Here is a 20501-nt window from a genome sequence, read left to right as displayed (position 1 = left end):
GTTCAGGGCTCCGTGTGGGGTACAGGGCTCCGTGTGTGGTACAGGGCTCCGTGTGTGGTACAGGGCTCCGTGTGGCAGTTCAGGGCTCTGTATGGGGGTTCAGGGCTCCGTGTGGCAGTTCAGGGCTCCGTGTGGGGGTTCAGGGCTCCGTGTGGGGGTTCAGGGCTCCGTGTGGGGGTTCAGGGCTCCGAGTGGCGGTTCAGGGCTCCGTGTGGCAGTTCAGGGCTCTGTATGGGGGTTCAGGGCTCCGTGTGGGGTACAGGGCTCCGTGTAGGGTACAGGGCTCCGTGTGGGGTTTCAGGGATCTGTGTGGGGTTCAGGGCTCCATGTGAGGGACAGGGCTCCGTGTAGGGGTTCAGGGCTGTGTGTGGCGATTCAGGGCTCTGTATGGGGGTTCAAGGCTCCGTGTGGGGTTCAGGGCTCCGTGTGGGAGTTCAGGGCTCCGTGTGAGGTACAGGGCTCTGTGTGGAGGTTCAGGGCTCTGTGTGGGGGTTCAGGGCTCTGTGTAGGGGTTCAGGGCTCCGTATGGGGGTTCAGGGCTCTGTGTAGGGGTTCAGGGCTCCGTATGGGGGTTCAGGGCTCTGTGTGGGTGTTCAAGGCTCTGTATGGGGGTTCAGGGCTCTGTGTGGGGGTTCAGGGCTCCGTATGGGGGTTCAGGGCTCCGTATGGGGGTTCAGGGCTCTGTGTGGGGGTTCAAGGCTCTGTGTGGGGGTTCAGGGCTCCGTATGGGGGTTCAGGGCTCCGTATGGGGGTTCAGGGCTCTGTGTGGGGGTTCAAGGCTCTGTATGGGGGTTCAGGGCTCTGTATGGGGTTCAGGGCTCTATGTGGGGTAAAGGGCTCTGTGTGGAGCTTAGAAGAATGAGAGATGATTTTATTGAAATACATAAGACCCTGAGAGGGTGGATGCTGAAAGGATGTTTCCCCTTGTTGTAGAGACCAGAACTAGGGGACACAGTTTAAAAATATGGGGTCTCCCATTTAAGATGGAGATGAGAATTTTTTTCACTTAAAGGGTTGTGAGTCTGTGGAGCTCTCTTCCCCAGAGAGCAATGGAGGCTGAGTCATTGAATATTTTTAAGGCAGAAGTAGATAGATGCTTAGCTAACTAGGGAGTCAAAGCTTATCCGGGGTAGGTGGAATTGGAGTTGAGGCTACAATCAGATCAGCCGTGATCTTATTGAATAGCGGAAAAGGCTCAAGGGACCAAATGGCCTTCTCCTGCTCCTAATTTGTATGTACGTATGTATGACAGAAATCCGTTTAGCAGGGACATGGCTCCATGTGGGGGATGGGACTCTGTGTGGGGGGGATCAGGGTGCAATGTGGAGACAGGGCTCTGTGTGGGGGACAGAGTTCCCTGTGAGCGACAGAGCTCCCTGTGAGGTTCAGAACTCCGTGCGGGGACAGAGCTCCCTGTGAGGGACAGAGCTCCCTGTGAAGGACAGAGTTCGCTGTGAGGGACAGAGCTCCGTGTGAGGGACAGAGCTCCGTGTGAGGGACAGAGCTCCCTGTGAGGGACAGAGCTCCCTGTGAGGGAAGGGCTCCCTGTGAGGGACAGAGCTCCCTGTGAGGGACAGAGCTCCCTGTGAGGGACAGAGCTCCCTGTGAAGGACAGAGTTCCCTGTGAGGGACAGAGCTCCCTGTGAGGGACAGAGCTCCGTGTGAGGGACAGAGCTCCCTGTGAGGGACAGAGCTCCGTGTGAGGGACAGAGCTCCGTGTGAGGGACAGAGCTCCCTGTGAGGGACAGAGCTCCCTGTGAGGGAAGGGCTCCCTGTGAGGGACAGAGCTCCCTGTGAGGGACAGAGCTCCCTGTGAGGGACAGAGCTCCCTGTGAAGGACAGAGTTCCCTGTGAGGTTCAGAACTCCGTGCGGGGACAGAGCTCCCTGTGAGGGACAGAGCTCCGTGTGAGGGACAGAACTCCCTGTGAGGGACAGAACTCCGTGTGAGGGACAGAGCTCCCTGTGAGGGACAGAGCTCCCTGTGAAGGACAGAACTCCGTGTGAGGGACAGAGCTCCCTGTGAGGGACAGAGCTCCGTGTGAAGGACAGAGCTCCCTGTGAGGGACAGAGCTCCCTGTGAGGGACAGAGCTCCCTGTGAGGGACAGAGTTCCCTGTGAGGGACAGAGCTCCCTGTGAGGGACAGAGCTCCGTGTGAGGGACAGAACTCCCTGTGAGGGACAGAACTCCGTGTGAGGGACAGAGCTCCCTGTGAGGGACAGAGCTCCGTGTGAGGGACAGAGTTCCGTGTGAGGGACAGAGTTCCCTGTGAGGGACAGAGCTCCCTATGAGGGACAGAGCTCCCTGTGAGGGACAGAGCTCCCTGTGAGGGACAGGGCTCCCTGTGAGGGACAGAGCTCCCTGTGAGGGACAGAGCTCCGTGCGGGGACAGAGTTCCGTGTGAGGGACAGAGTTCCGTGTGAGGGACAGAGCTCTGTGTGAGGGACAGGGCTCCGTGTGAGGGACAGAGCTCCCTGTGAGGGACAGAGCTCCCTGTGGGGGACAGAGTTCCGTGTGGGGGACAGAGTTCCATGTGAGGGACAGAGCTCCGTGTGAGGGACAGAGCTCCGTGTGAGGGACAGAGCTCCGTGTGAGGGACAGAGCTCCCTGTGAGGGACAGAGCTCCGTGTGAGGGACAGAGCTCCCTGTGAGGGACAGAGCTCCCTGTGAGGGACAGAGCTCCGTGTGAGGGACAGAGCTCCCTGTGAGGGACAGAGCTCCCTGTGAGGGACAGGGCTCCGTGTGAGGGACAGAGTTCCGTGTGAGGGACAGAGCTCCATGTGAGGGACAGGGCTCCGTGTGAGGGACAGAGTTCCATATGAGGGACAGGGCTCCGTGTGGGGACAGGGCTCCGTGTGAGGGACAGAGTTCCGTGTGAGGGACAGAGCTCCATGTGGGGGACAGGGCTCCGTGTGAGGGACAGAACTCCGTATGAGGGACAGAGCTCCTTGTGGTGGACAGAGCTCCGTGTGAGGGACAGAGCTCCGTGTGATGGACAGAGCTCCGTGTGAGGGACAGAGCTCCGTGTGGGGGACAGAGCTCCGTGTGCGGTACAGAGCTCCGTGTGATGGACAGAGCTCCGTGTGAGGGACAGAGCTCCGTGTGAGGGACAGAGCTCCCTGTGAAGGACAGAGCTCCGTGTGAGGGACAGAGCTCCGTGTGAGGGACAGAGCTCCCTGTGAGGGACAGAGCTCCGTGTGGGGGACAGAGCTCCGTGTGGGGGACAGAGCTCCGTGTGAGGGACAGAGCTCCGTGTGAGGGACAGAGCTCCGTGTGAGGGACAGAGCTCCGTGTGAGGGACAGAACTTTGTGTGGGGGAAAGATCCCCTGCGTGGGGATAGGGGGGATTATAATCTCATGCCTTGGAGGCTTAACTTCTGCAGAGACAACGTATAATGAGAGAGGTCCGTGTGGATAAAAAACAAGACAACCTAGTACACGTATTGAAGGCTCCTCTCAGAACAGTAACTGTCAAAATAATGGGAGAAATTGTATGGAATGACATTGAGGGTAAGCTTTGTGGAAAGAGCCCAGTTAGCGCAGCCTGAAACGATTCAGTGGGGCCAGATCCTGACCAACCAATCTCCTTGACCTTTTTGACAATTTAACATGCCAACAGTTGGCCAGGATTGTGGTGTCTAGTACCTGAGCTTTCAGAAAACCTTCAGTGAAATTGCACATGAAGTGTTGCTACATAATCAATTGGTCAGTGGATATCAGGAGATGGAGGAGGATCCTCACTCAGACAGGCAAAGCTTGTGGAAAAAGCTACCCCAAAGCAGGTGTTGGTCATCTGAGTTTTGGTTAAGTAACATTACGCCAATAGTGTAGAGAGAGCTTTACTCTGTATCTAACCCCGTGCTGTACCTGTCCTGGGAGTGTTTGATGGGGACAGTGTAGAGGGAGCTTTACTCTGTATCTAACCCCGTGCTGTACCTGTCCTCGGAGTGTTTGATGGAGACAGCGTAGAGAGAGCTTTACTCTGTATCTAACCCCGTGCTGTACCTGTCCTGGGAGTGTTTGATGGAGACAGTGTTGAGGGAGCTTTACTCTGTATCTAACCCCGTGCTGTAGCTGTCCTGGGAGTGTTTGATGGGGACAGTGTAGAGGGAGCATTACTCTACATCTAACCCTGTGCTGTACCTGTCCTGGGGGTGTTTGATGGGGACAGTGCAGAGGGAGCTTTACTCTGTATCTAACACCGTGCTGTACCTGTCCTGGGAGTGTTTGATGGCAACAGTGCAGAGGGAGCTTTACTCTGTATCTAACCCCGTGCTGTACCTGTCCTGGGAGTGTTTGATGAGGACAGTGTAGAGGGAGCTTTACTCTGTATCTAACCCCGTGCTGTACCTGTCCTGGGAGTGTTTGATGGGGACAGTGTAGAGGGAGATTTACTCTGTATCTAACACCGTGCTGTACCTGTCCTGGGAGTGTTTGATGGAGACAGTGTAGAGAGAGCTTTACACTGTATCTAATCCCGTGCTGTACCTGTCCTGGGAGTGTTTGATGGAGACAGTGTTGAGGGAGCTTTACTCTGTATCTAACCCCGTGCTGTAGCTGTCCTGGGAGTGTTTGATGGGGACAGTGTAGAGGGAGCTTTACTCTGTATCTAACCCCATGCTGTACCTGCCCTGGGACTGTTTGATGGGGACAGTGTAGAGGGAGCATTACTCTACATCTAACCCTGTGCTGTACCTGTCCTGGGAGTGTTTGATGGGGACAGTGCAGAGGCAGCTTTACTCTGTATCTAACCCCGTGCTGTACCTGCCCTGGGAGTGTTTGATGGGGACAGTGTAGAGGGAGATTTACTCTGTATCTAACCCCGCGCTGTACCTGTCCTGGGAGTGTTTGATGGGGACAGTGTAGAGGGAGCATTACTCTACATCTAACCCTGTGCTGTACCTGTCCTGGGAGTGTTTGATGGGGACAGTGTAGAGGGAGCTTTACTCTGTATCTAACCCTGTGCTGTGCCTGTCCTGGGAGTGTTTGATGGGGACAGTGTAAAGGGAGCTCTGCTCTGCATTGCTCTTTGCTATAGCCAACAAGACTGTTTAGAAGAAGTCAGACTTTATGGAGAGATATTAGACACGAAATGATGTAGGAAAATATAATTCCATGCGCTGTTAAGCCGCCGTGAATGGGCCATAAAATTCCACCCCATGAGTAGGACAGATTGGGACAAACTGGAAAAAGGCTATTTTATTGCTAATCGAAGTTAAATTGAAAACCATAAACCAAGTTCTGGAAAAACCCTATTCCCATCAGGAGACAAGGACCCAAATGTTGTGCACGATCAGGGGATCAGTTATTTGTGTTATGGTTTAGAGGTGTTGTGCTTTGGCTGTGTTTGATGAAGCCTCCTTGTAAGTGCTTTTGCTGCGTTTTTTTTTTATGCTGACCACTTGCTGGTCAATATCGATTAATGTTGATGCCGTCTTGCCCACAGGTGCCACCTTTGATGTGGCGATGCGCTTCCTGTACGAGTGCCCCTGGAAACGCCTGCAGGAAATGCGAGCATCCATCCCGAACATCCCTTTCCAGATGCTGCTGCGGGGTGCCAATGCTGTGGGCTACACCAACTACCCTGACAACACGGTGTACAAGTAAGACGCCTCCTCTACCCTAAGCTGGTTATTGTCTCCTCCAACCCATGATTAATCCTATGCTTAAATAGAATTTGAAAGTGGAGGGGCAGGTTGATAAAGCTGCCAAAAGAGTCAATTGTTCGCTTCATCAAAAGAGGAGCAGAGTGAAAAAGCAAGGAACTTATGCTAAACCTGCAAAAATTGTTAGTTAGAGCCTAGCTGGGGAATTGTAGGCAATTCTGGGCACCGCACTTCAGGAAGGATTTCAAAGCTTTAGAAATGATGCAGAAAGGATTTACTGGGACAATACCAGAGTTGAGAACTTCAGTTAATGTGGAGAGACTGGGACTGTTTTCATTGGGGCAGAGAAGGTTAAGGGGGAGATTTGATCGAGGCATTCAAAATCATGAAGGGTTTTGATAGAGTAACTAGGGAGAGACTGTTTCCACTGGCAGAAGGCTCTGTAACCGAAGGACACAGATTTAAAGCGATTGGCAAAAGAATCAGCGATGAGACATGAGAAATAATTAGTTTTACCCAGCGAGTTGTTGTGATCTGGAATGCGTTGACTGCCATGGGTGGTGGAAGCAGATTCAGTAGCAACTTTCAAAAGGGGATCTGGATAAATACTTGAAATGGAGAAATTTGCAGGGCTACCGGTAAAGAGCAAGGGGTGTGGGACTAAATGGATAGCTCTTTCAAAGAGCCAGCACAGGCACGATGGGCTGAATGGCCTCCCCCTGAGCTGTGTGATTCTGTGATTCTAAGTCTTGTCAAGCACGTTGTCCCGTAGACTGGCATCTCACAGCTACATCGTCTGGGCCCAAAGGAACAGCACTGAGTGGAGAGTGGCTGTTCTTGAAATACAGGATACAGGATTTCAAAGGGACATGGGAAAGTTATTCTAATCAGAATTTTTTTTGAAGAAAATAATAATTTTGGACACTTACCTTTCAAAGAGATATTTCGATTGGCATGAGCTGCTGCTACTGCACTTTGGGCACTGGTAATACACTGGCACCAGTAGTACCCTGGCACCAGTAATACCCCAAGCACCAGTAGTGAACTGGGTGCTAGTAATATCCCAGGCACCAGTACCAAACTGGGCACCAGGAATACCCCAGGCACTAGTAATAGCCTGGGTACTAATACCCCAGGCACCAGTATCAAACTGGACATCAGTACTACCCCAAGCACCAGTAATAATCTGAGCAGGGGTAATACCCCTGGCACCAGTAAGACCTGGCACCAGTAATACCCCAGGCACCAGTATCAAACTGGGAACCAGTAATACCCCAGGCACTATTAATAGCCTGGGCAACAGTAACACACTGAGCACTACTCACACCCAGGGGATTGATAACAGTCTGGGCACCAGTAACCCCAAGGTGCCTCTGACACACTGGGCACGGTGTTACTGGTGCGGTGGGTGGTGCAGGCATCGTGTACTCCCTACCTGTCAGGACAAGGATCCAGCAAAGAATAGCCAGAATGCTAACCACAGCACAGCGGAGGCAGTCAAGACATGGTGGAGTGGAATAGGGAGCTTTCAGTCTTAGGAGATTCCTTAACTAGCGGGATAGATCTCGTCCTCTGCAGTTGCAAATGGGGGCAGAATATTGCGCTCGTCGGGTGGGTGAGCGCCCATCTCCGAACGAGCATAAAATGACGCCCGGTGACATTGGATGAGCATCTGGACATCATTGCCCACTCGTGCGATATTTTGGCTGGCAGCACGCCCGCCAATGATTAACAGGCCTATTAAGGCCATTAAAGTAATAATTAAACGGCCTTTGGACTTTTTAAGAAACCTCATCCACGGGCAGGATGAGGTTTCCAACAGTAAATAAAAATTAAATTAAAATTTTAAAATTTCACTCCTAACACATCGCTGCTCACGTGACAGAGTCACATGAGGGGACATGTTTTTAACATTGCTTCAGCTTTTAATATTTAATTTTAAAAATCTTCATCTCCGTGAGGCAGCTCTGTGCCTCAGGGAGCTTTCACTGCGCACACCCGTGTGCACCCATGAACTTCAGCGCTCGCACTCCTCCCAGCCCAGCAGCGCTGAGCACTGCAGCGCCTGTTTCACACTGACTGGCCGTTAATTGACCAGCCAGCGTGAAATCGCGGCCGGAGCCCAATCGCGGGCAGCGGGCGGCTTCCCGATCGCTCCCAGACCCGCCCGACCACCGGAAAATCCTGGCTTGGGAGTCAGAATGGCAAAGGGCAAAGAATATCTCAGAACCAACAGGAGAGGAACTTGAAAAGGGAGAGGAAAGACTTGTTGTCATGGTCCATGTTGGCACCAACTCCATGAGGAGGAACAGGGAGGTGATCCTGCTGCATGCAAAGAAACAACTTGCTGAGCAAAATAAAACTGTCAAAACAATAAATTAATAATTTTTAAAAATGAATAATAAAGATGGCTATTAGGAGTGTGAGAGGGTGAGAGAATGTGTGTCCGACTCATTCCTAGTCTTAGGGTGCTCACTCACTCAGCCTCACCCACTGTGACAGTCAGTGAGACTGTGTTGGTATGTGGGGGTGAGGGTGAATGAGAACCCTCAGACTGAGAGTGAGCCAATCTCCCACACACAATCTCCCCTCCCTCCCTCTCTCATACACACAGACTCTCTTTCACTCACATACACACTTTCTCTCTCACACACTCCTCGCTCTCTCTCTCGCTCACACACACACTCTCCTCTCCCCTCTCTCTCTCTCACTCACACGCACACTCTCCTCTCTCCCCTCTCTCTCCCTCTCTCACTCACACACACACTCTCTCTTCCCCCTCTCTCTCTCTCTCAGTTTTGCTCACATACACACTCTCCTCTCTTCCCTCTCTCTCTCTCGCTCACACACACACTCTCCTCTCTTTCCCCTCTCTCTCTTTCGCTCACACACACACTCTCCTCTCTTCCCCCTCTCTCTCTCTCTGTTTTGCTCACATACACACTCTCCTCTCTTCACTCTCGCTCATACACACTCTCCTCTCTTCCCTCTCTCTCTCTCTCTCTCACTCACACACACTCTCCTCCCTTCCCTCTCTCTCTCTCTCTCTCTCACACACACACACACACACTCTCCTCTCTTCCCTCTCTCTCTCACACACACACCCTCTCCTCTCTTCCCTCTCTCTCTCTCTCACTCACACTCACACTCTCCTCTCTTCCCCCTCTCTCTCTCTTGCACACACACACACTCTCCTCTCTTCCCTCTCTCTCTCTCTGTTTTGCTCACATACACACTCTCCTCTCTTCACTCTCTCTCTCTCTCTCTCTCACTCACACACACTCTCCTCTCTTCCCTCTCTCTCTCTCACTCACACACACTCTCCTCTCTTCCCTCTCTCTCTCTCGCTCACACACACACACTCTCCTCTCTTCCCCCTCTCTCTCTCTCTGTTTTGCTCACATACACACTCTCCTCTCTTCACTCTCGCTCATACACACTCTCCTCTCTTCCCTCTCTCCCTCTCTCTCTCACTCACACACACTCTCCTCCCTTCCCTCTCTCTCTCTCTCTCACACACACACACACACACACACACACACACACACTCTCCTCTCTTCCCTCTCTCTCTCACACACACACCCTCTCCTCTCTTCCCTCTCTCTCTCTCTCTCTCACTCACACTCTCCTCTCTTCCCCCTCTCTCTCTCTTTCACACACACACACTCTCCTCTCTTCCCTCTCTCTCTCTGTTTTACTCACATACACACTCTCCTCTCTTCACTCTCTCTCTCTCTCATTCACACACACTCTCCTCTCTTCCCTCTCTCTCTCTCACTCACACACACTCTCCTCTCTTCCCTCTCTCATTCACACGCACTCTCCTCTCTTCCCTCTCTCACTCACACACACTCTCCCCTCTTCCCTCTCTCTCTCACACATGCACACTCTCCTCTCTTCACTCTCTCTTGTTCACACACACACTCTCCTCTCTTCCCTCTCTGTCTTGCTCACACACACACTCCTCTCTTCCCTCTCTCATTCACACGCACTCTCCTCTCTCCCTCTCTCTCTCTCTCACACACGCACACTCTCCTCTCTTCACTCTCTCTTGTTCACACACACACTCTCCTCTCTTCCCTCTCTCTCTGCTCATACACACACTCTCTTCTCTTCCCTCTCTCTCTCACTCACTCACACTCTCCTCTCTTCCCTCTCTCTCTGTCTCGCTCACACACACACTCTCCTGTCTCCTCTCTCCCTCTCTCGCTCACACACACACTCTCCTCTCTTCCCTCTCTCTCTGTCTCGCTCACACACACACTCTCTTCTCTTCCCTCTCTCCCTCTCGTTCACACACACACTCTCTCACCCTCCCTCTCACACACACACACACACTCTCTCTCTCTCCCTCTCTCTTCCTCTCACACACACACTCTCTCTCCCTCTCTCTCCCTCTCTATCACACACACACTCTCACTCACACGTACACACACTCTCTCTCCCTCTCTCTCACACACACACGCACACACTCTCTCTCCCTCTCTCTCTCTCTCTCACACATACTCACACACACTCTCTCTCTCTCCCTCTCTCTCTCACACACATACACACACACTCTCACTCACATGCACACACAATCTCTCTCCCTCTCTCTCTCACACACATACACACACACACTCTCTCTCACACACTCACTCTCTCTCTCCCTCTCTCTCTCTCACTCACACACACACACACACTCTTTCACACACACTCTCTTACACACACACACTCTCTCTCTCTCACACACACACACACTTTCTCACTCTCACTCACACACTCTCTCTCTCACACACATGCACACACACATACGCCCCTGTCTCTCTCTCTCGCTCATACACACACACACACCTCCCTCTCTCTCTCACACTCACACACACTCACTCACTCCACCTGCACCTGCTGCAGGCCCCGCTCCCAGCCCCACTCCAGGTCCTGCCTTTGCTCCCTCTCCAGGTCCTACTCTCAGCCCCACTCTGGCTCCTGCTCCCGCTCTGGGTCCCGCTCTTGCTCCCGGCATCGTCAGCTGGAAACTGACATTGAAAACTTATCTTCCCACTGCTTGCTGCTTGTCCAATCACAGGCCAGTTTCTCCCTGCATTTTGGAGCCTGCAGGTAGAAACCAGCCTGTGATTGGAGGAACAGCTTTTCAGCATCATTCAAATCCAAGTCTGTCGTATCTCTAATAATGACTGGCAGGCCAGATAGTGAGGGGTCGTGGGCCAGATTCCGCCCACGAGCTGTCTGTTGGACAAGCCTGTTATAGCATAATCAGAAAGAACAGGAAAAAAGGACAGGGGTGGCATAGATGTACTAATTAGAGATAACATAATTCTAATGGAAAAAGTAACAGAACTATTAGGAGGTTGGAAACAGAATCCATGTTGATGGAAATAAAAAATAGAAGGGATTAGTCATGCTAATAGGATTATACTACAGATGGTGGAAGGGAGGTGGAGGAAGAAATATTTAAAGAAATATTTAAAGAAATATGAGAAATAAGTCAAGGACATAGATTAATAGTCATGGGAGATTTTTAACTACGCCCAAATAAATTAGCAGAAAGAGGCAACAATAGGGGTCCATGAACTGGAGTGTTTCCAATACCTGCAGGACTCCTTTCTTACCCAGTATGTAAAAAGGCCAACAAGACATGGAGCAGTGCCGGATCTAGTAATTTGAAGTGAACCGGAGAAGTTTAGAGAAGGAGTTGTAGTGGAACACCTAGGCAATAGCAATCACACCATAATAAGGTTGTACGGTAAAGATTGAGAATGACATCAGTAAGTCAAGGATCAAAGTAATTTCACGCTGGTTTTATGGGGATGGGAACAGAACTAGAGAAAATAAATTTGAGATTACTGACAAACTAAGAGAAAGAACAGCAGTGGGAAACATTTAAAACAGTACAGCCTAGGGGAAATAGATTCCCCCAAAGAACAAGAACTGACGAGACAATAATGACACAGCTTTGATGAATTAAGAGATAAGGACAGAATTGAAACGAAAGAAAAAGGCATATGCTAAGCTCGTGAAGAACAATAGATAGATTGACAAAAGGAAATCTGAAAAGATTAGAAAAACAGCCAAGAAACAACTGGGGAGCGAAGACAAAATACAAAATTAATTTATCAAGGGATATAAAAAGAAGTAAGATATTCTACAGACACATAAATAACAAAAGACAGATCAGGATAGGGACGCTGAAGGAATACACATGATAAAATCACAGGCGATGACAGTGAAATGGCAGAAATATTACTTTACCTCAGTATTTCCCATAAGACAAACAAGCTGGAGGTGGCTTTTGAAGCAGAGATCAAAAAACAATATAAAGGCATGTTAGATAGAAAATTTGTAACAACACCAAAGTGGCGTGCGGTAAATAAAGAGGGGGACAAAATTGGGAAAAGCATTAATAAACTTGCAGAATGGGTGTGCAATTGGCAGATGAACCTCGATGCCATTTAATGGTGAGGCAACGCGGTGAGAAAGGTAAGGAGGCCGTTTTGGAAAATAAGAGTGTCAATGGGGTAGAGGAGCAGAGGGATCCGGAGGTGCAGGTACAGAAATCACTAAAAGTGGCGATGCAGGTTAATGAAGTCATAAAGGTGGCAAACAAAGAACTGGGTTTCATTTCTAGGAGTATGGAATTAAAAAGCAAGGCAGTTATGTTAAGCTTATATAGAATCTTGGTTAGGAACACATGGGGTACTGAGCAGAGTCCTGGGGCTGGACTTTCGCTACCGAGGCAGGTACATCCCCACCAACCCCCTGCCCCCAAGACTCCGCAGACCCACCTCAGTTTAAAGGGCCCCTTTAGAACCAGATTTTGCTCTGGGGAGGCAAGGCGGGATATAGTCAAGCCTGCTGAACCCAGAAGCAGTTTGTAGGCAGCCACGGAGACTGGCGAGTATCCAGGCGGCCTGGTTAGAGGGGCCGCTTCGATTCTCTCTAACTTCATTTGTTATTTTAGCAGCTGTTAGGCCCTCTAGGCTGCTCCAGGCCAACTCATGTCCCCCACCCACTATCCATGCACCGTCATATCCCCGTGGCCCCTCCATGCCAGCTTATGCCCATCGCCTATGCCCCCTCATGCCATCAGGACCCCTCCATGCAAACTCATGGCCCCTACCTACCACACATGCCTCTCATAGCACCCATGTCCCCTCATACCTCTATGCCATTCAGTAGGCACGCATCCAGTATCCACCAATGGCAGACCACAGGAGCCATGTGGAAATGAAAAAAATAAACTTCTCACAATCAAATACAGCTCTCACTCATACACACTTGATAACAAGAAAACTCCCATTCCTGAAACCCATTTAGAACTTTTAAATTTCCTCAAATGTTCAATCTGTTATAAACAAAACAAACTTCTATTCAGTGCCCACTTCAAAACAGCTAAGCCTCTTTAAACTCAATCAAACTGTGAACTCAGCCCCCCTCCCACCACCAGCACCACCCCCCCACCGCGCCCAAGCCGTGCTGAGATAATGCTTTTATAGATTTTGAAACTCAGCCAAGCATTCACAATGACCTCAGCTATAATAACAGCCATTGGGAAATGACAACAAAGGTCTGTCCTGAATCAATGGAACAGATGACGTGATTTTTTTCTAACCTGCACCAAATGGCCTGTCAATCAAAGCAGTCAAGCAGACAGTGCTTTTTCACGGATGGCTTAAGCCTGTTGTTTCTTCAAGTTTAAAGGGGGGGGTTAAAAAACCTCAGATCATGACACTTAAACAGCACTTATCTACCCTTCAAGAGCCTTTATGTCTACTCCATCAATATATGACTCCTACACAGCGGATTAAGGACGTTGGAACCGTGAAAATGGGGTCTGTCAGCTCAAGTTTCAAATGGCCCTGCTGTGTTCGGATGTCCCACCTGTGTGATTCATACCCTTTCCCCTTCTCTCTGGCAGCAAAAATAGGATCTATTGGAAATGAGGCGGGACTTCCATATCCAGGTCCCACCCACCAAAATTTGGCCTTGGTCTCCATGTTATAAAGGGAACATAGAGGCACTGGAGCAGGTGGTAAAAAAATGTACTAGAATGATTCCAGAACTGAGATGTTACACCCATCGGGAAAGATAGAATAGATTAGGTCTCTTTTCCCTAGAAGAGAGGAGGCTGACATTTGACCTGATGGAGTCCTTCATGATTATGAGAGGGTAGACATAGAGAAGAAGCTTTCACCTGTGGACGAGATTAGAACTCGGGGTCATAAATATAAAATAGTCACTAATAAGTTCAGTAAGGAACTCAGGAGAAACTTTTTTACCCAGAGGCTGTTAAGAATGTGGAGATGCACTGCAACAACTCAAAAAGGCTCTTTCAACAGCACCTTCCAAACCCGTGACCTCTACCACCTAGAAGGACAAGGCAGCAGACACATGGGGAACACCACCACCTGCAAATTCCCATCCAAGTCACTCACCATCCTGACTTGGAAATATATCGGCCATTCCTTCACTGTCGCTGGGTCAAAATCCTGGAACTCCCTCCCTTACAACACCGTGGATGTACCTACACCACATGTACGGCAACGGTACAAGAAAGCAGCTCACCACCACCTTCTCATGGGCAATTAGGGATGGGCAATAAATGCTGACCTAGACCAAACACAGACTGGGTGACCGCTTTGTGAAACACCTTTGGTCTGTCCGCAAGCATGACCCAAACCTTCCTGTCACTTGCCATTTCAACACACTATCCTGCTCTCATGCCCACATGTCTATCCTTGGCCTGCTGCCAATGTTCCAGTGAAGCCCAACTCAAACTGGAGGAACAGCACCTCATCTTTCGATTAAGCACTTTACAGCTGTCCAGACTTAACATTGAGTTCAACAATGAACTCTATCCTCCATCCCCACCCCTTTTTGACACTTTTTTCTATATTCATTTTTATTTTTTAATTTCTATTTATTTATTTTCCCCACTTGGTTTCATTATTATTATTATTTTTCATTCTTATTCATTGTTTTATCCCCAGCTTTTAGCCTTTTCGATCTTTTTTCCCACCACCGTCCCCTCCCTCTGCCCTGCCCCCACTAGGGCCATCTGCCACTTTCCAGAGTGCTGACCCTGGTCCTGCCATTATCACATCTGCTTTCCACCCTTAATGTCACCATTAGCACCTCCTTTAGTCAGTACCACCCTTTGACCTTTTGTTTATGACAACTTTTGCAATTTCTCCTTTGCCTCCACCTATCGCTGGCCTTTTATCCAGCTTCACCTGTTCCACCCCCCCTAAACAGTATATATTTCACCTCATTTCTACCTGCCTTTAGCTCTGAAGGAGAGTCATACAGACTCGAGACGTTAACTCTGTCTTTCTCTCCAATAGACGATCATTTAGATGAATAAGGATGAGAGGAAACTCACATGGAACCTAAGCATCGGCGTAGACAGTTGGGCCTGAATGGCCTGTTTCTGTGCTGTAAATACTTTGTCACTTTTTTAAGTTTGTTCACAGGAGCAACTTCACAAGAGGTCGAGAATGGTTTCGCCTTAACCCCAATTTTTCACTGAGAACAAAACCAGCCTCTTGCAAGCTTTGATTGAATGATGTCACAATCCAACATATTAACACTGTCAAACAATTGGGTATATTTATCCAGTCACACCCAAAGTAAAAAAAAGGAGCAGCAAGAGACCATTGGGCCCCTTGAGCCTGCTCTGCCATTCAATAAGATCATGGCTGATCTGACTGTGGCCTTAACTCCACTTTCCTGCCTGTTCCTCCATAACCCTTGACCCCTTGTCAGTCAAAAATCTGACTAACTCAGCCTTGTGTATATTCAATGACCCAGCCTCCACTGCTCTCTGGGGAAGGGAATTCCAAACACTAACCACCCTCTGAGAGAAGAGAAGAAATTTATCATCATCTCTGTCTTAAATGGGAGATCCCTTATTCTAAAAACTGTGCCCCCTAGTCCTAGATTCCCCCACAAGGGGAAACATCCTTTCAGCATCCACCCTGTCAAGCCCCCTCAGAATCTTCTATATTTCAATAAGATCATCTCACCTTCTTATAAACTCCAATGAGTGTATGGCCAACCTGCTCAACACATCCTCACAGGGCTAAAGCCCTTCATCCCAGGAATCCAGCTCCTCTGAACTACCTCCAATGCAAGTATACCCCACCTTATATAAGGAGATCAAAACTGCACACAGTATGGCATGTACACATTAGTTCTATTGTTAAACGAGCTAATAGCCATTTGTACATGCTTCGAAAGCTGAAATACCATTCTGTCTCAAACAAACATCTTCCAATCAGCTGGGGGAGGTGATGGTGTCGTGGTATTGTTGCTGGACTAGTAATCCCAGGACACAGGGTAATGCCCTGGGGACCTGGGTTTGAGTCCTGCAACAGCAAATGGTGGAACTTGAATTCAATAAAAATCTGGAGTTAAAAGATGATTGTTGTAAAAACCCACCTCGTTCACTCATGTCCTTTAGGGAAGGAAACCTGCTGGCCTACATGGGACTCCAGATGCAAAGCAATGTGGTTGACTCTTAAATGTCCCCTGAACTAGGGATGGGTGATAAATGCTGGCCTGGCCAGCAAGGCCTACATCCCACGAATGAATAAGAAAAACAATTTTCACATCTTTCGTATTGGAACACGGGCAGAAATCACAAAACAGAAGGTGTTAAGAAAAGGGGTTGCAGAGTCATTCATGGCCCTAATGATCATTTTTTTAAAATTTGTTCACGCTGACGCTGACTAGCCCAGCATTTATTGGCCATTCCTAGTTGCCCTTATTCAGAGGGCATTTGAGAGTCAACCACATTACTGTGAGTCTGGAGTCACATTGTAGGCCAGACCAGATGAGGACAACAGATTCCCTTCCCTAAAGGACATTGGTGAACCAGATGGGTTTTTACAACAATCGGCAATGGTTTTGTGGTCAGCATCAGACTTTTAATTCCAGAGTATTACCCTGGGCCTGTGGATTACTTAGTCTAGTGACAATACCACCGTGCCACCACCTCCCCTCGAATAGTCATAGTTACTTAGATGCATTACACATTTGCAGTCTGAAGACAATCGGTAGCAGATGCAATCAACTCTGTCATTCTCCGAACTCCACAACTTGCTAGTCGCAGACGGGTCTCCTAGCGGCTACCAGCTGCAGAGCTCAACTAACCGAATTAAGGTGTAAAATAACAACGTTTAATAATCCAATGCCATATCTCATCGCACATTGAACAAACACTAATGATTGTTAAACTTTGAACCCTGGTAACCTAAAGACCCTAACCTTACGTTCAATGTTATTTTATTCTCTTCTTCCTACCACTTTTTTTGTATTTTTATATTTTGCTTGGAAGAACGATTTACCTCAATCCGGCCCTTGACCGGAAAAGAAGTTGATTTTCAATAAGTCAATTTTTGACGATGAGATGAGCGTTGCTGGAAAGGCCAGCATTTATTGCCCAGCCTGAATTGCCCTTGAGAAGATGGTGGTGAGTCGCCTCCTTGACAACTGAGTAACTTGCTCGGCCATTCCCGAGGGTAGTTAAGCATCAACCACGTTGATGTGGGTCTGGAGTCACATGTAGGCCAGACCGGGTAAGGATGGCAGACTTCCTTCCCTAAAAGACATTTGTGACCCAAGTGGATTTTTACCACCATCTGGTCGTTTTATGGTTGCCATAAGCTTTTTGTTCCAGATTTATTTAATTAACTGAATTTAAATTCCCCCAACTGCCGTTGTGGGATTTGAACTCATGTCTCTGGATTGTTCGGATGGGCTTCTGGATTATGAGTCCAGTGAAATGACCATAATGTTACCATTCCCAATAGCACTTGTTAATGTCACGAACATTATGAGCAACACACCGGGCATCGGTAACATCCTGAACATCAGAAGCATCCACACACTGGGCACTAGTTACACCCTGGGCATCAATAAACCCTGAATATCAGTAATACCCACACATTGGGCATCAATAACACACTGGGTTTCAGTAACACCCTGAACATCAGTAACACCCACACATTGGGCACCAGTAACACCCTGAACGTCAGTAATACCCACACATTGGGCATTAGTAACACCCTGGGCATCAGTAATACCCACACATTGGGCATTAGTAACACCCTGGGCATCAGTAATACCCACACATTGGGCATCAGTAACACCCTGAACATCAGTAATACCCACACATTGGGCTTCAGTAACACCCTGAACATTAGTAATACCCACATGCTGAACATTAGTAACACCCTCAGCATCAGTAACATCAAAGTAATTAGGAAAGCTAATAGAATGTTGTAATTTATTGTGAGCAGAATTAAATACAAAAGTAGGGAGGTTATGCTTCAGAGCACTAGTGGGACCACATCAGGAATACTGTGTACAGTATTGGTCACCTTATTTAAGGAAGGATGTAAATGCATTGGAAGCAGTTCAGAGAAGGTTTAAGAGACTTAATAGCTGGAATGGGCAGGATGTCTTATGAGGAAAGGTTGGACAGGCTAGGCTTGTATCCCCTGGAGTTTAGAAGAATAAGAGGTGATTTGGTTGAAACATATAAGATCCTGAGGGGTCTTAACAGGGTGGATGTGGAGGGGATGTTCCCTCTTGAGGGAGAATCTAGAACTAGGGGTCACTGTTTAAAAATAAGGGTTCGCCCATTTAAAATGGAGACGAGGCAGGAAACTTTCTCTATTTTCTATCTTCCTCAAAAGATGGTGAAGCTGGGTATTTGAATATTTTTAAGGCAGAGGTGGATAGATTCTTGGTAAGCAAGAGGGTGATAGGGGGTAAGTGGGATGCAGATTTGAGGTACTATCAGATCAGCCGTGACCTTATTGAATGGTGGAGCAGGCTCGAAGGGCCGAATGACCTCCTCCCTAGCCTAGCTCCTTGTGTTCTTATGTTCACACATTGGACATCAGTAACACCCACCTGTATCTGTGTGAACTCCTCCCTGTTTGGGAGGAGCATGGGGGTGGGTAGGTGTTTTTCGTGAGCTGTTTCTAGTCGATGAATGCAGCTCAATTCCTTCGCCCTCAACTTTCATTCTCGTCCCTTTGGAAATAGAAGCTTCTTCCTCTTGACCACCAGCATTCAGTTTTTCAATGCCCTGGAAATTTTGGACCAAATCAACGTAAGTGGAATTTTTCATGTTAGGATTTGTTCTCAGCTGAGAATTTCTTTAGTATCCGTAATGCCAGTTACGTGTAACTTAGACGTGAATTAAATCGCTTGTAATGTCTTTATTCTAAATGCTGGCTGTACATGATGAACTTAAACTGCAGAACTCAGATTCCATCTGCCACTGGGATCAATTAGTAACCAGAGAGGATCCTCGGTGAGAACTAGATTCAAGCAGCCTGCATCCTCCTCTGGAAATCAATAGCATTAACTTGAGCTCGTCCAAGATTCTGCTTGCCTGTACCCTAACAGGCTGTTCAGTCAAAAGCCCTGTGCCCACTGCCCTGCGTTGGACACCCAGACTGGCAATAACTCAATTTGTAAATTCCCATCCTTGCTTTCAAATCATTCCCTGGTCTCACCCCTCTCCATGTCTCTGTAACTCCCTCCAGCCCCTCCGATCCTTGGAGACCTCATCGCTACTCCAACTCTGACCTCTTGAGCACCGCCTGATTTTAGTCGCGCCACCATTGGTGGCCGTGCCTTCAGTTACCTGGTCCCTAAGCTCCTAAATTCCCTCCATAAGCCTCTGCGCCTCTCGCTGTTCCTTTAAGACCAACCTCTGTGACCAAGCTTTTGGTCATCTGCTCTCGCATCTCCTTATGCGGCTCGCTGTTAACTTTGATCTGCTTTATGCTCCTGTGAAGTGCCTTGGGACATTTTACCGCATTAAGGAGATTTACATGTAAGTTCTTTATTTAGACGGAAAATCTCAACAGTACAAGAAAACAAACTGAGGCTTTTATGTTTAGGCTTCAGAGAAGTGAAACTCAGGTTCTGGAGGATGGGTGGCTAAATCAGGAAAACAAGGCATTCATTAACCACAATGGACTGTCTGAATGGCCCTGTCACACTGTCTAGGCTGTGGGTAGTGCTTGGACTTACCCTGCCTAGACTGTGGGTAGTGCCTGGACTCCCCCTGTCTAGACTGTGGGTAGTGGCTGGGCTCACTGTCTAGGCTGCAGGTAGTGCCTGGACTGCCCCTGTCTGGACTGTGGGTAGTGGCTGGACTCACCCTGTCTAGACTGTGGGTAGTGCCTGGACTCCCCCTGTCTAGACTGTGAGTAGTGGCTGGGCTCAACCTGTCTGGACTGGGTAGTGCCTGGGCTCTCCCTGTCTAGACTGTAGGTAGTGCCTGGACTGCCCCTGTCTAGACTGTGTGTAGTGGCTGGACTCATCCTGTCCACACTGTGGGTAGTGGCTGGACTCACCCTGTGTAGACTGCGGGTAGTGGCTGGACTCACCCTGTCTAGACTGGGTAGTGCCTGGACTCACTATGTCTAGACTGGGTAGTTCCTGGACTCCCCCTGTCTAGACTGTGGGTAGTGGCTGGATACACCCTGTTTACACTGTGGGTAGTGGCTGGACTCACCCTGTCTAGACTGTGGGTAGTGGCTGGACACACCCTGTCTAGACAGGGTAGTGGCTGGACTCCCCCTGTCTAGACTGTGGGTAGTGGCTGGACTCACCCTGTTTACACTGTGGGTAGTGGCTGGACTCCCCCTGTCTAGACTGTAGGTAGTGCCTGGACTCCCCCTGTCTAGACTGTGGGTAGTGTCTGGATTCACCTTATCTAGACTGTGGGGAGTGCCTGAACTACCCCTGTCTAGCCTGTGGGTAGTGCCTGGACTCTCAATGTCTACACTGTGGGTAGTGCCTGGACTTACCCTCTCTAGACCGTCAGTCATGGCTGGACTCCCCCTGTCTAGACTGTGGGTAGTGCCTATAT

General features: G+C 49.1%; 1 protein-coding gene across 3 annotated transcripts in view; it reads left to right on the top strand.

Annotated features, from left to right (window-relative positions):
* Nucleotides 1–20501, top strand: part of LOC121274602 (pyruvate carboxylase, mitochondrial-like) — a 1197472-nt gene that overhangs the window by 886624 nt on the left and 290347 nt on the right. For all 3 annotated transcript variants that reach the window (XM_041181940.1, XM_041181941.1, XM_041181942.1), the window contains exon 15: nt 5446–5602. In XM_041181940.1, the coding sequence (XP_041037874.1) occupies nt 5446–5602 (157 nt within the window). The remainder of the gene's footprint in view (nt 1–5445; nt 5603–20501) is intronic.

Source organism: Carcharodon carcharias (genome assembly GCF_017639515.1).
Source record: "Carcharodon carcharias isolate sCarCar2 chromosome 37 unlocalized genomic scaffold, sCarCar2.pri SUPER_37_unloc_1, whole genome shotgun sequence".
Lineage (NCBI taxonomy): Eukaryota > Metazoa > Chordata > Chondrichthyes > Lamniformes > Lamnidae > Carcharodon > Carcharodon carcharias.
Note: the sequence above shows the minus strand (reverse complement) of the source record. Positions and strands in the feature narration are given on the sequence as shown.